We start from the raw sequence: 14,806 nt of genomic DNA on the forward strand, positions 1-14,806 counted from the left end.
TTCAGGCTTGACCGCGCCAGACGCTACTTCCCCCTCCCTCCCAGGAGGGTGAAGAGAGCATTGGCCGTTATACATTTTATCAAAATTTAAGCGTATAGGTCCCACCTGGCACGCATCACTTCCCTCAGTCAAATCATTCCCATTGTTTAGCAGGGCTCACAATCACTTCGGCTGTGTGAGACTGACTTCGGCGTGGAGGGGCTGTAGTCTGAAAAGAAAAAAAAGTAAGGCCCGGCCGCACCCGACGCGTCGTATTTACTCGTCGACATCTCTCCTTGACGGTTCGTCCTGCTCACTTTCAACTGTACCCCCAGATAAAATCTACACATTAGCCTACCTGCCCTTTGTAATACGTCAAGCAAACATTCATAATTACGTAAAATATTTACTGGACTATTTGCTCCTTCTTCAACTACTTAGAAGTGCAATAGCGTCTCCACAGTTGTGTGTGTTGCCCACAAATTTACATTTACAATGGCATTTTTTTAAATATTTTTTCATATAGATCTTTTTTTTTAAAAAAAACCTAACTGGGCACGGAATTACACTGTAAGCTATTCGGAATTCTCGTTTACAGCAAACATTTTTACTTATACCCAGCGTAGAAGAAGTTAGAGGCTGAAGGTAATTGTAACCGCAACTTACACTTGAAGAAATTACTTTTTTTTTTTTGCTTAAAACAAGAAAATCGGGGCATACGTTTGTTTCTGAATCCGAGGCCCTTGCAGGTTAGTAACTCAGTTTCATATCGCGCTTGTACATACTTTTTTCTTCTACTGATCGTAAAAATTGCATTTACGGTTATTTTATTTACAAATAATTCAGTGCAATACCCGTATGTTACTCACTAAACTTGAGTGTATATATATATATATATATATATATATATATATATATATATATATATATATATATATATATATAAACAGAACTTAACTACTTCAAATATGTTTTGTAAACATTTTTATTTAGTGTTCTATGTTTTTAACATAGTAATATTTTATTCAAATAAACAGGACAACACAGTGCTGAGATTAAATTACAATAACCCTACACATTCAAATGAACAACTAAATGTTTTTGGTCCACTACATCATGATGAATAGTTCGTGGTAAAAGTGGTGTGGGAATAATAAAGATCCCCATTTATACTTCCCATTTTTATTTTATTTTTCAAATATGCAGCACGGCTTATGATAGAAATGAATTTTTTATCCCGTTGAAAACTTAATTTATGTAGCTATATTTTTGAATAAAGCATGAACTAGCAGATTCAAACTCGCAAACTCGCCAAGGGCTTCCAACTGCACTTTTGTTCACACCACACACATTTATTAAGTAGTTTCGGAAAACTTGCAAAACAGACAAGTCTCTTCTCTAAAGTGTTCTAAGCCTAAAATGCATAAATGGAGCAAGATATATGGCACTGGAGGGTTGAGACTTAACAAGGTCAAGTCTGGACGTAGTAGAAGGGGTGATTCTAAGACTTAACCTCTCCATCCATCCCTTAAACGCAAAAAGGGGAGGAAGAAGAAGTTAGTCCATAAACTCTATCGCTTTCCTTTAATGTGAATTACAGCATGAAGTTCTGCACACTCATTTCAGTCGTTTTATACTTTAACGAGATCAAGCTGTGGAGTGTTTTATAATCATACTGCAAGAGGCAGAATTATAAAATTCCTTATTTTATATGAACCATTTGTAATTTTAATGTATATATAATGTTAAGTCAAATAGTTTATTTCATCACAGTTTCAAAATCTTTCATCTTTGCCGCACAGAGACTTAAAAGATTTTCGAGCATAAAACACAGCTCTTATTTATATTATGAAATGTTCTTGAATGAATCTTTTCCTTATAATGTAATGTGTTTGATCTTTTTTTAACAGTAAAATCTAAAGGATAGGCCTATGTATGCTACAAAATTATTTATATATATATATAATAGCAATTATTCTAAAAGGAAATTCTTATCTAACTGAATCCCGTTAAAAAGAATTTATTTATTATTATTATACTATTCTTATAGTAATATTTTAATGAAAAACAATATGAATAAAACATACAATTTATATCAAAATATACACAAATGAGAAGTGGACACTTTTATAAATTAATAACTTACATGCTCCCTTTCAAAGACATACATATTTATGTCAATTGTGCAGTGTGCTACGTGATATTTGATATTTGACACGTGATGGCGAATGAGCCAAAAGGGAACCTGGCATCAACGAAAGTTATAAAAACCATGTACCATTTGTCTATTAATTATCTAAACACAAATAAATTTTTAACATAGTAATAAATGACATTCAGTCTTAAAACTGATTTTAAATACCTCATTAATTTATGGAAAATTTAATTTGCGTTGTAAGGCTGAGATTTCATACGCCGTGTTGATTATTCACTCTTTTTGGTCATTTAGGGCAAATTCTGTAAATTAAAACTATTCCTCTCTTGCATTTGTTGTTCTGTCAAAAGTATTTTCAACAGATGTTTCCTAAATGTAATCTAATGTGTTTAAAAAGATGTGCAAGTGATAATGATTGTCAACACGTGTGCGACTTTTGATACCTTTACATTACATTTGGTAAATATCATTAAAAATATTTGTGCTAGAACAACAAATTCAAGAGATTTATAGTGTCAATCGAAAAAAAAAAATTCTTAAATAATATTAAAAATGAGAGTGTAAAAATACCTTAACTTTTAGTAGGCAGTGACCCAACTTATTGGCCGGTATTCCAAGACACATAAATAAGGGTTTAGGTGTTAAATATACTTCACCTGTGCCCTAACCTTATTCCTAGTGCACGATAGGACTCGGGCAATTTTGGAAGAGAAGTCCCACCTCGCTCTTTTTTTAAGATACATTCCGCCCCCCCCCCTTTTTTCCCAGTACATGAAATAGCTTTTTATTCGTCAATCGCCTCCAGGTTGAAGAAGACAGCCGTGCTCCATGGACGTAGATCCCGAAGGCTAAGGGGGCCCCCCTTGCTTGCATCTGCAAAAGCGTGACTGTGAAACGAGTTTGATGTCAAAACTATGAATCATTTAAAAACTTTCTGCATACAGAATGTAGGCCAAAATATGGGCAGTATACAGCATACAAGTACCGTATCCAAAGATGACTGGGTCGGTAACCCCTACGTGCAAAACTCTATGGGCGCGAGGAGCACCACCCCCCTCCCCCCCTGGAAATTAAGTGGGGCCCCCATGCAAATCCTACATATTTACACCTCTGCGTTAGCAGTGATCTATAGTCCCATCTTGAGTGAAAAAAAAAATTGTGGTCTCTCTTGAAGATGGTGAATATGGTGACTTTTTTTTTTTTGCTCAAGTAATAACTAATATTATTTTAATAAAGCTATTTTTATTACAGCTATGACAAATATATTTTATAAGTAACGCAAACACACAACTTTGCGCATGATTTTCAGTTAACTGGAAAATAATTACCTACTATTAAAGATTGGTTCTTTGTTTTCTAAACAAAACCTCGTAAAAAAAACCGGTACGGCCACAGCATTGAGTTTGTTCGTTTAAAGAAACCATCCAGTAAGTTCCACGTGAAACACCGCCTAGACGAGACATCATTTTGTAAGGTTCGCAATCAAATTAGTGTGCTTTTGTCTGATAAACTCCCTTTAAGACGATCGGTTCGACGGGATACTCCTCCGTTCGAGTTGGACGCGCGGTGTTTGTGCCAACTGAGCTGGCGTCTTCGCGCGGGGACCTTTCCTGGGGAGGAACTTGTATTTGCTGAGGCAATCATCTCGCTCCGGGGGCGCGACAGGCAACCCGCATGGCGGCGCGGGACTCCTTCCCTGCAGCCCGCGCGACGCCCGTGTAGGAGGCGCTGCCTACCCGGGCAGGCGGGACGTGCCATGCGGGCTGCCGCGCGGTAGTTCCAGGCGCCTGGCTGGCCGGACCCTTGTGTTCCTGCGGTGCGGTCACTTCAAAGGACACTTGCACAGCGGCGGCGTGACAGCCCTTTACCACAACGGCACGAAGCTGATGGCCGCTTCAGCCATTTTAGTTTGAGGATGCCTACATTTTGGAGCACATTAGCCGAATTCCCTTAAGGCCCCCGCCTACCCGGACACACACACACGGTGTGCAGAGCTCCAGGAACAAACAACGCTATTTCAAAACTACTCAAGATATCCGAGTGGGGACTGTTTACGAAAAGCATTTAAGAGTTCGCTGAGGGTCGAAAAGTACTTTTGATTTCGGATTAATTTTTTTAACTGTAATTTTAGAAGAGTTAAAATGACTAAAACGCGTGTTTTCAGACTAATTTTTAGGCATTAAACAACCAGTACAGATTCTTGAAAGCACTTAAAGGACTTGCATTACACCTTGATCTTCATTTATTCTCCATATAATGTTACGGTCACAGCTCAAATTTCACAGTTATCCTGTGACGACGAGAAGACTGCGCGCCAGTCCAGAGGCGACACCGCGCTGGAAGCACCAGCGAGCGTCGCGCTTATCATCCCGTCTCACTAACACTCATACACCCCTGACGAGGTGGGCCCCTTAAAGAAAAAATGTTGTAATCCTAGAATATTTTAGGTTTTTACTGACAGACAATAATAACTTTAGGATAATGCATTAACAATTCAACAAGAAGTTATTTCAGCAGTTTAACATATGTATATTGGAATCATATTCATCATTCGTTTTCATACAACCAAAATACTTTCTCATTGGCTATATTGGTGAACCACATCGAAGTGTAAGACTGTGCCGGAATTTTTCTCTACTTTTCAGCAGGTGTCTTCAAGTTTGAGAAATCGACATTGAATGCCAACATAGTTTATTAATTATTAGATAAGGGCAGCGAATTCTTGCAACCTACTTTATTTTCTCTTTCTACTCGAGACAACTCATTGATAAACAAATTTTAAAATTAAATCACAAGCTCTTTCGTTCAACGATTTCCTGTTCCGATATCTATAAAATTGTGATGCAGCGCTATCACCAAAAACATTTACCTCGCCTCAGCTACCTACGTAGCCAAATATCTGGCAACATGAAGCATTCATGTAGGGCATGATCGATCGAAGTTTAAAGCCGCGCTTTAAATTTTCTCTGTACGTGTTTGGTGCAACGGAAGCTTATTGTAATTAATTATAGTTTTAATAGCGTTTTTCCCGTGCCATGCATCATGTCGATAATTGGCCGTGGTCTTCCACTTAAGATTCAGGTTGGTTGTTACCTTACATTCTCTGTGGAGGTCTGTAGTTACTCCTTCATTGCAATGAATAATGCATCAGTACTTCACTGGACTTTCTTCTGAAAGTAATGAAACAAGAGCATGAAAATTGCCTATGAGTAAGATATACCTGGATGCCCAAGTTGACACTGTAACCAGAAGGGTAACGCTAGGACAGGTAAAATAAAGCCTAGACTATGTATGTTAAATTATCATGGTAAAAAATGTGGCCTTCTCGAAATATATGGTTGACATGGATACAATGAAATATTTTGTTCAAACAACAAAGTAATTTTGTTACTTCAAAAACAAACCACTTCGTGGTAACAATTTTGATGTAGACACAAAATATTCGGTGACGTCCATATTGACAAATGTATTTAGTAGCTTCTTTTTTAGTTTCCGGAGGTTTTGTTTATAAAATGCTTTATACCATAATTTAGGTTTTTTTATATAATATAAGTCTCCATTGATATGGATTCTTATCCTGCAGAACGTTTCAAATTAATTGTCAATATAAAGTTATATATATATATATATGCCCTTAAAACTTATTTCAATATTTTAACACCACCGAAAAGAAAATTATTCTTACATCGTGGTGTAAACCTATATCGTGATCCATCTGCGATGAATCATTAAGAAACAGTCCATGGTAAATTGGCCCAAAGCACCTGTCTCGTGGGAGAGACGTTTTTGCGACACCTTGGGGTCTAGCGTCGTGACAGTAATAGAAATTTTAAATTAAATTCACGGAATTTTACTGCGAAGAATTCACCTCAAACAATCGAACAGTTATTCGTTATTTCTAACAACACAAACAACGCCGTGTTTCGACTTCTGAGTCCTGTTTTTTTTAGCCGTAGACATGGTAAACACACACGTGTTGTGTTTTTGCCGTAGTTTTTGAATGTTTTTAATTGTACACCAAGATAATTCTTGTGGATTCATTTTCGACGTAAGTGATTGTTAGAGACCTGAAAAATTCGCGGATTCATTTCGTGTTATGCTAAAATTCAAATAATTATACCTTAGGGCTACTTCTGCCTTTGGTTCACTGTTAATCTGGAGGACTGAGGGCCAATTAGAGACACTCACTCATAGAAGTGTCGAATCACAGGCCACCCAGTCGAGACGACTCACAAGTCAGCAGCCAATGAACAGTTGGCATTTGCCCGAGTGTGTAGAGGATATTGGAGTATATCCTGAAGGTCATTGAACCCAAGAATTTTTCCGGTCTCTAGTGATTGTAGTTAAAGATAAAATTTACGAAGATCACTCAATAGTCTGTAACCTGGGTTCTTCATAAGTTTAAGGCGAAGAGTTTTAGCAGTGTACTGCGCCCGGAGTCAGCGCGGTGAAAGTCTCAGTACCTCGTGAGCATGCCGGGGGAAGGGGGGGTCGACCTACAGACCGCTCCTCCGGCGCGGGTGGGTGACGTCACGGCGTGGGCGGACCACTCACCAGGCAGCAGCGGGGGGAGGGGGCTACCTCCTCAGTTAGTTCGACCCCCCTGGATCTCGTGCTGGCGGATCAGCGGGTGGGAAGCCTTCTTTTCACAGACGAGAGAGCCAAAACCCGAAGTTCCCCGAAGTTCATGATTTTTTTTCCGTATCTTTTAATGTGGCTATCCTAACCAAATCAACAGTCTACAATCATTTAAAGTATTTATAATGTAGCTAACCTAAACTAATTGACCATTCGTATCCTTTTATCAACACCGCCATATTTATTTACAATGAACAAAAAAACCGAAGATGCACGATCGGTAGGGACCGGAAAAATTCGCGCTTTCGATGACTTCTAGGATAGACTCCAATATCCTCTACACACTCGGGCAAATGCCACCTGCACACTGGCTACTGACTCGTATCACCTGTCAACCGGGACGCTTGCGATTCGATACTTTTTTGGTTGAAGGTTTTCCATTGGCTCAAAGTCCTTCAGATAAACCGTGTGCCAATCAGAGAAGCAATATAAAGGTACAGTTGTTTGGAATCTAGCATGTCGTGAGATGAATCCGCGGATTTTTCCGGTCTCTTAACGATCGGGCGTTTGTCTCTCTCGTCTGTGAAAAGAAGGCTTCCCATCAGTGGGTCTTGCCTGGCTGCTGTGGCTACTGTCGGGGCCGGCGTCAGGCGCGGAGATATCCACTGGGAATTAAATCTTTCAAGTTGTGATTATTTAGGCGCGTTATGAAAGAGAGCATTTTCACAATGCGCGCGCAGAAAACAAAGATTTTTCGTAGGATGAAAAAAATAAATTGGCTACATACAAATCAAAATAATATATATGCTCTTTTAGATCATATAATTTAACAATTTTAATTGAATGCTAGTCAATATAATTAAAGAAACATTTTTTTATTGTGAATATTAGTGATAGAAATTGTTTATAAACTTTTTCAAGTGTATTTATATAAGTGAGGTATAATACCGTTTTACATTATAAAATATTACATTATTATTAATAATTAATTAGAATTTTAAAATTAGATTCAACATTCAGCATATATGTTGATTTTCAACATTAATTTTTAAAAAAATATCGGGATTATTTTTACCAAATTAAATATTGGTTTGATCCACGCGTTTATAGTAATATTAAATACTGAGTATTTAATTATTCCCAGCGACGAACGACCAAAAAAAAAATTCAAGGTTGCCAATATTTATTTTCGACTCGATTTTCAGGTTGTTAGATTGTCTCCAGGGCCGGATTCAGAGGTTTGGAGGCCTCGGGGCAACAGAGGAGCGGAGGCCCCCTGGCCCCAAATTATTATCCAAATAAAATTAACAATTTTTTCAGGCGAGTTTTCCAATAAATAATTTATTGTGAAATCAAGTAGATTCTATTAGTATTTAAAAAAACATACATAAATATAATCGGAGAGAAGAATTATATGAAATTAAATTTTAGTGTAATTTAATTAATATTTCTGTTAATATTTAACAATAATATAATCATGTATGTACAAAGTACTGTAGTTAAAGGTAAAACAGCGAAAAAAATAATATCAAAGGAAAAGATGTTTACTAGTGTTTACTTGTCGGAATTTGAAAGATTTTTTTTTTCCGAAGTCTCTATTGTGGGGGGCCTCCGTTTGTGGGGACCCGGGGGCTTTCGCCCCGGTTGCCCTCCCCTGAATCCGGCCCTGGTTGTCTCTTCATCCCGCACAGTTTGCGGATTTCCAAAGAAGATGAGAGATTTAGTCACAGCACTGAGCTGCGAGACCTGCCCGCTAGGGTCGCTGTCTCGGTGCGGCCCCAGACGTCTCCGGGCCACGCCCCCAGGTCGCCGACGGGCCTATCACAGCCGGGACACCCCCTCCTCCCCTCCTCGTCCACCGGGGACCGCGCGTCAGAGTGACGGCTCCTTCGCGAATAAAGATGACGCGGTTAACTTTGTTTCCAGCCGGCGACGTGACGGCTGTTCGAGACCGCCTTCCCCCTCCATTCCCTTGAGGCCCCTTGAGGAGGGGGTGCTTCTGCCCCTAAACCACACGCGGTGACAGTTGCGCTTCATTTCAGAACCAGGACGGCAAAAAAGTAACCATCCGTTTGTATTTTGTGCAATACTGATAGTAAACTCTAGTATATTATATGTATGAATATAAGTGATGGGTCGAATCCCAATTTTCTCAATCAGAACCCCAGAGAGTACCTCGAATATACCTACCTACCTACCCCTCGAATCCGATTCAAGGTGTCAAGAATCAAAAAATTGAATAATGTACGATAAATGAAAAAAAAGTATTAGGTATGGTGAAACATTAAAATTTTTGTTTCTTGAACTTAGTTTCCAGAATAAACATGTTGTAACTTTATTTACATAATTACATGTTAAAAGTGAGGTATGGTAGTAGGGTAGGTATGGAAAAAATAATTGACGTACTAAACTTCGAAAGTTATTAGTGTGGTATTTTTTAATTTACTTGATTTCCTGTAGTATTTTTTCTTCGAATATTTTTCCTTGAATATATAATCCTCCGAATACTAAGGATTTGGTGCTATTTGAGGATTTGATTGGCCCTCCTTAACATTACCTATAGTTAGAGCCACGGAATTTTCGCGCATTCATTTAGTCGCTAGCTAGAATGCAAACCTCCACACTGTCGGACTGTGTTCATGATTGTACCGCAGTTATCTGGACACACCCCTCTACGACCGTGAGCCAACGATGTCCAGCTAGGAGAGAAGTAAGCGAATCAGGTAGTGCCAAATAACAAGGATAAAAATGTTCTCGCTAAGAAATCAACCAATGGGAAAGTAAACATGCGTCGAGCACACCTATAACTTTGAATTCTATCCTGAGGCCAGAGGAATTTGCGAAATTTCCGGGACTCTACCTATAGTATATAATACTAAAAAAAAAATTCAATTGTTCATCGGTCTTCCCGATCTCTGGCACCTGCTGTACCTCGCTGTCGAACTAACTCACGTGACAGTCGGGCTACGAATCCAGACACGGGAAAGTATGAGAGAATTGGTCAACACACGCCGAGAAGGACGAGAGGGAAAAAAATCAACTACAGACTATACGTTAGCTGCCTGGTGGAAAATTAAATCTCAAACCGTACCGCATCCGGTACATGCAACTTAATTTTAAAAAAATAATAAACAGGGGGTGTCTGTAAACTCGGTTTACGGACGATAATTTTACGTGATGACGTCATAAGAAAACATTGATGAAAAAGTACTTATTGATACATTGTTAATTAAAATTTGATAACTTGTGATTTTTTTTAAATTGGCGTTGAGCTAGATGAAAATACATGTAATTAAATACGAATCAATACATTTAATTAAATGTATTCATGATTTGATTTTTTTTTTCAATTTTGGCAAGTTTAATGTGAATTATTTGTTTAAAAAATTGTATGAGCATTTTTTTTTTTAGAAATAAACTTTAATCAAATTAATGTTCATGAAGTGTTCATTTAAAACAATGAAATTGAAATCACAAATAAAATTCATGAAACTGATGCTTTTGAAAAGCCCGCCAAAACCTGCGGAACGTGACAATGATTCATGCTTTTTTTCGAGCGTGCAGCCGGCGTTCGTCGATTTATAAGACGTTATCACGTCAAAAAAATATACACTGTGTGTCACGATGTTACGAGATCATAAAGGAGGAGGAGTGGGGGGTGTATGTAATCCAGTTAAAGAAGGCTTCGACGCTCGCGACTGCGGGCAGGTCTGACGGGGGGGGGGGGGGGGGGGGGATGACGTCACCAGCGCCAGTCCCGCGGCCTCGGCTCGCCAGACCAGTTCGCGCGCCGTTTCTGGCGATCCTTGAAACTCTGTACTACCTACTTTCATACACGCCGAGTTGTCATTTTTCTTTCCATTACAACATCATCAAGAGATTTCTCCTGTCAGTTTATTTCAATCGCTGTCTCGAATTCGTTGTCGGTTCTCAAATTTTTCTCACCACATGTTTACCAAACGTTAAATCTAGGGACCGTAAAAATTCGCGGTTTCGATGACCTTCAGGATAGACTATACAGTCCTGTATATACCAAGGAAAATAACGCCAGTTAATTGTCTGCTTACCTGCGAGTCATCTCTACCGGTTTGCCTGTGATTCGATACTTCTTTGGTCGAGGGTTTCTCATTGGCCTGGAGCCGTGGAGGCGAACACTGAGCTAATAGCAGAAGCAGCATAAAGGTATAATTATGTGAGTTCCAGCGCATCACGAAAAAAAATTCGCGAATTTTTCCTGTCTCTAGCTTATATCTGAGCTGCAAAAGCTGATTCAAGTGAGCATAATGATGAACATTTGCGTCACTTTTCGATTACTGCATTAGATAATAGAATTTTTCGGGGCATACGATTGGCTGCAGCTCACGTGACTGACATACGAAGGTGACGGGCTGTTGTAATCCCGCCTGTACCTTATGTACCACGTACCAGGTTAAAGCCAACATGACACGAATTAAGAAAACCCTATTTCACTGAGGGGGGGGGGGGGGGAATGATTCAACTCAATAATTTGAAAACGATACTGCTGTGAGTGAATGTTTCGAATTGTGGGCATATGTGAAAATAGTTTTAATTTAATTTTTGTAATAATTATGTCCCCTGCGCAGGTTTGTTTGGCGCTCTTTGTTGACGAGTACCAGACTATGTGCTTTAAATTATTCCAAAGTTCACTTGAGGCTTTTGAGACAAAAATTATCTACCCATACGGAAACAGGAATGAGAAAAATTCAGTTGCAAATTTATATTTCTTGGAATTGTAATCTTACCTTGTGCCAGTACCACATTTTTTAAGGTCCTTCACTATAATAGGTTACTGAGGGGTACAATCCCTGTCTCTAGCCGCAGGGAAATGGACGCATGTATCAGATTTGCTAACTCGCCCTTAAAGAACCGTTAAAAAATGAGAGCTAGTACTTTAGTACTCGCAAATGATGTATAACTAGAGACCTGAAAATTCACGGGTTCATTTCTCGATAGGCTAGAATCCAAATACATTATCCTTCCTTGCTGCTTCAGTGATTGGGACACAGTTTATCTTAAGGACTCTGGACCAATGGAAAACGTTCGACAAAAGAAGTATCGAATCACAAGCTTCCCAGTTAACACGTGTCACGAGTTAGTGGCCAATCAGCAGGTGCAATCTGCACAAGTAAATAGAGGATCATGAAGTCTATCTTAGAGGTAATTGAAAACGCGAATTTTTCCGGTCCCTATGTATAACGAACGATTTCATGTGTTCTCGTGTTGAAAATTCACTTATAATACGAAACTCGGACACGAAATTTAACATACAATTCTTTAAAATAATGCCGAGCGTGATAAATATAACGAAATTGTTTGTTTTTTTTTTTAAACTACATTTATGGTCGCGAATCACACGTGGTTTCCGCACCCGCAACTAGAATTTGCTGTCGGAGCAGCTACGTCGACTATCGAATCATTTGATTAGCAGACCGAAATTTTAAAATTTGTGATGGAACGGCTCCGATAAGAGCGAAAATGACTTGAAAAAAAAATTCCAAATCTTCAGATTTAGACCTGAATTTCCACAAGGAGTGTTTTATTTAAATACTGCCCAACTTTATAAAATTTACTAAACAGTTACTACTGTAAAGTTTCCCTTGGTCTGTGTGAACTTTGTATCGCGCCATCCACCACAGATGGCAGCACCTGGTTACTGTCCCACGAAATGCCGTATACAGAGAGCTAAGATTAGGGACCGGAAAAATTCTCGGGTTCAATGACCTGCAGGATGAACTCCATAGTTCTACGTACACTCGATCAAATGTCACCCACTCATTGGCTGCTGTCTTGTGAGACGTCCCAACGTAGCAGCCTGTGATTCGATAAAGCTTTGGTCGGGAGTTTCTCGTTGGCCCAGAGACATCCAGGTGAGTTGTGAGCCAGTAGCAGAGGCAGAACTGAGTTATACGTAACTATTTGTATATTAGCCTATCGCGAAATGAACTCGCAAATTATTCCGGTCTCTAGGAAAATGTTGCACGTGAAAAGTTTGTTTGCAGACATGTCCACCCTTGAACAACGCGGTATACAGCGTGTTGCAGTCGACGCCCGCTTCCCCCGTGGTCGCGCGCGCAGGGGGACCCCGTTTCGATCCCCGAGTGGTCGCTGCAAACCTCCTCCTGCAACGCCGCGATTATCGATCCCCGATGAGGCTTCCGTCCTCTTTACACGATCCCACTCGCAGAGGGGGAGCCAACCCGGATTAATCGGTCACGCTGAATTTGTCTGGGGCCCCCACCCTCCCCCGGCTGTTTATTGCCCCCAGGGCGAGACCCACGCGGCTGATGCATGCAGATTGCCCGGGCCTACACGAGGTAGGGGCGAGGGGAAGGTATTAAATCGCGCGGTAAGTGGGTTCGAAGCTGCATGTTAGGTCCCTCGACCACAATTACACGCCCGCTGCCTTCCTGCGGGATAAAGGGCGCGCGGAGTGTCTTGAAGTGGGAGAGAACCCGAGGCCTGTTCTGCGCAAACACTGCCATATCGGCGGGGGAGGCTCCAGGGTCCCGCTACTACCAGGGTCCCGCTACCACCAGGGCCATGCTATGACCAGGGCCTCGTTACTACCAGGGTCCCGCTACCCCCAGGGCCAATCTATGACCAGGGCCTCGTTACTACCAGGGTCCCGCTACCACCAGGGCCATGCTATGACCAGGGCCTCGTTACTACCAGGGTCCCGCTACCCCCCCCCCCCCGGCCACGCTATGACCAGGGCCTCGTTACTACCAGGGTCCCGCTACCACCAGGGCCACGCTATGACCAGGGCCTCGTTACTACCAGGGTCCCGCTACCCCCAGGGCCACGTTATGACCAGGGCCTCGTTACTACCAGGGTCCCGCTACCCCCAGGGCCACGCTATGACCAGGGCCTCGTTACTACCAGGGTCCCGCTACCCCCAGGGCCACGCTATGACCAGGGCCTCGTTACTACCTGGGTCCCGCTACCACCAGGGCCATGCTATGACCAGGGCCTCGTTACTACCAGGGTCCCGCTACCCCCAGGGCCACGCTATGACCAGGGCCTCGTTACTACCAGGGTCCCGCTACCCCCAGGGCCACGCTATGACCAGGGCCTCGTTACTACCTGGGTCCCGCTACCACCAGGGCCATGCTATGACCAGGGCCTCGTTACTACCAGGGTCCCGCTACCCCCAGGGCCAATCTATGACCAGGGCCTCGTTACTACCAGGGTCCCGCTACCCCCAGGGCCAATCTATGACCAGGGCCTCGTTACTACCAGGGTCCCGCTACCCCCCCCCCCCGGCCACGCTATGACCAGGGCCTCGTTACTACCAGGGTCCCGCTACCACCAGGGCCACGCTATGACCAGGGCCTCGTTACTACCAGGGTCCCGCTACCCCCAGGGCCACGCTATGACCAGGGCCTCGTTACTACCAGGGTCCCGCTACCCCCAGGGCCACGCTATGACCAGGGCCTCGTTACTACCAGGGTCCCGCTACCCCCAGGGCCACGCTATGACCAGGGCCTCGTTACTACCTGGGTCCCGCTACCACCAGGGCCATGCTATGACCAGGGCCTCGTTACTACCAGGGTCCCGCTACCCCCAGGGCCACGCTATGACCAGGGCCTCGTTACTACCAGGGTCCCGCTACTACCAGGGCCACGCTATGACAAGGGCCTCGTTACTACCAGGGCCCAGCTACCACCAGGGCCATGCTATGACCAGGGCCTCGTTACTACCAGGGTCCCGCTACCCCCAGGGCCACGCTATGACCAGGGCCTCGTTACTACCAGGGTCCCGCTACCCCCAGGGCCACGCTATGACCAGGGCCTCGTTACTACCAGGATCCCGCTACCCCCAGGGCCATGCTATAACCAGGGCCTCGTTACTACCAGGGTCCCGCTACCCCCAGGGCCACGCTATGACCAGGGCCTCGTTACTACCAGGGTCCCGCTACCCCCAGGGCCACGCTATGACCAGGGCCTCGTTACTACCAGGGTCCCGCTACCCCCAGGGCCATGCTATGACCAGGGCCTTGTTACTACCAGGGTCCCGCTACCCCCAGGGCCACGCTATGACCAGTGCCTCGTTACTACCAGGGTTCCGCTACCC

General features: G+C 42.6%; 1 protein-coding gene across 1 annotated transcript; it reads left to right on the top strand.

Moving 5' to 3' along the window:
* Window positions 1-13,437: 13,437 nt before the first annotated feature.
* LOC134534609 (uncharacterized) lies at window positions 13,438-14,007 on the top strand. Its single transcript, XM_063373092.1, has one exon. It carries the CDS (start codon window positions 13,438-13,440, stop codon window positions 14,005-14,007), a length of 570 nt encoding a protein of 189 aa, XP_063229162.1.
* Window positions 14,008-14,806: the final 799 nt, after the last annotated feature.

Source organism: Bacillus rossius, chromosome 7 (genome assembly GCF_032445375.1).
Source record: "Bacillus rossius redtenbacheri isolate Brsri chromosome 7, Brsri_v3, whole genome shotgun sequence".
NCBI lineage: Eukaryota > Metazoa > Arthropoda > Insecta > Phasmatodea > Bacillidae > Bacillus > Bacillus rossius.

What these genes read in the sequence shown, in the direction of transcription:
- LOC134534609 (XM_063373092.1), top strand. Translation starts at nt 13,438, where the DNA reads ATGACCAGGGCCTCGTTACTACCAGGGTCCCGCTACCACCAGGGCCAC.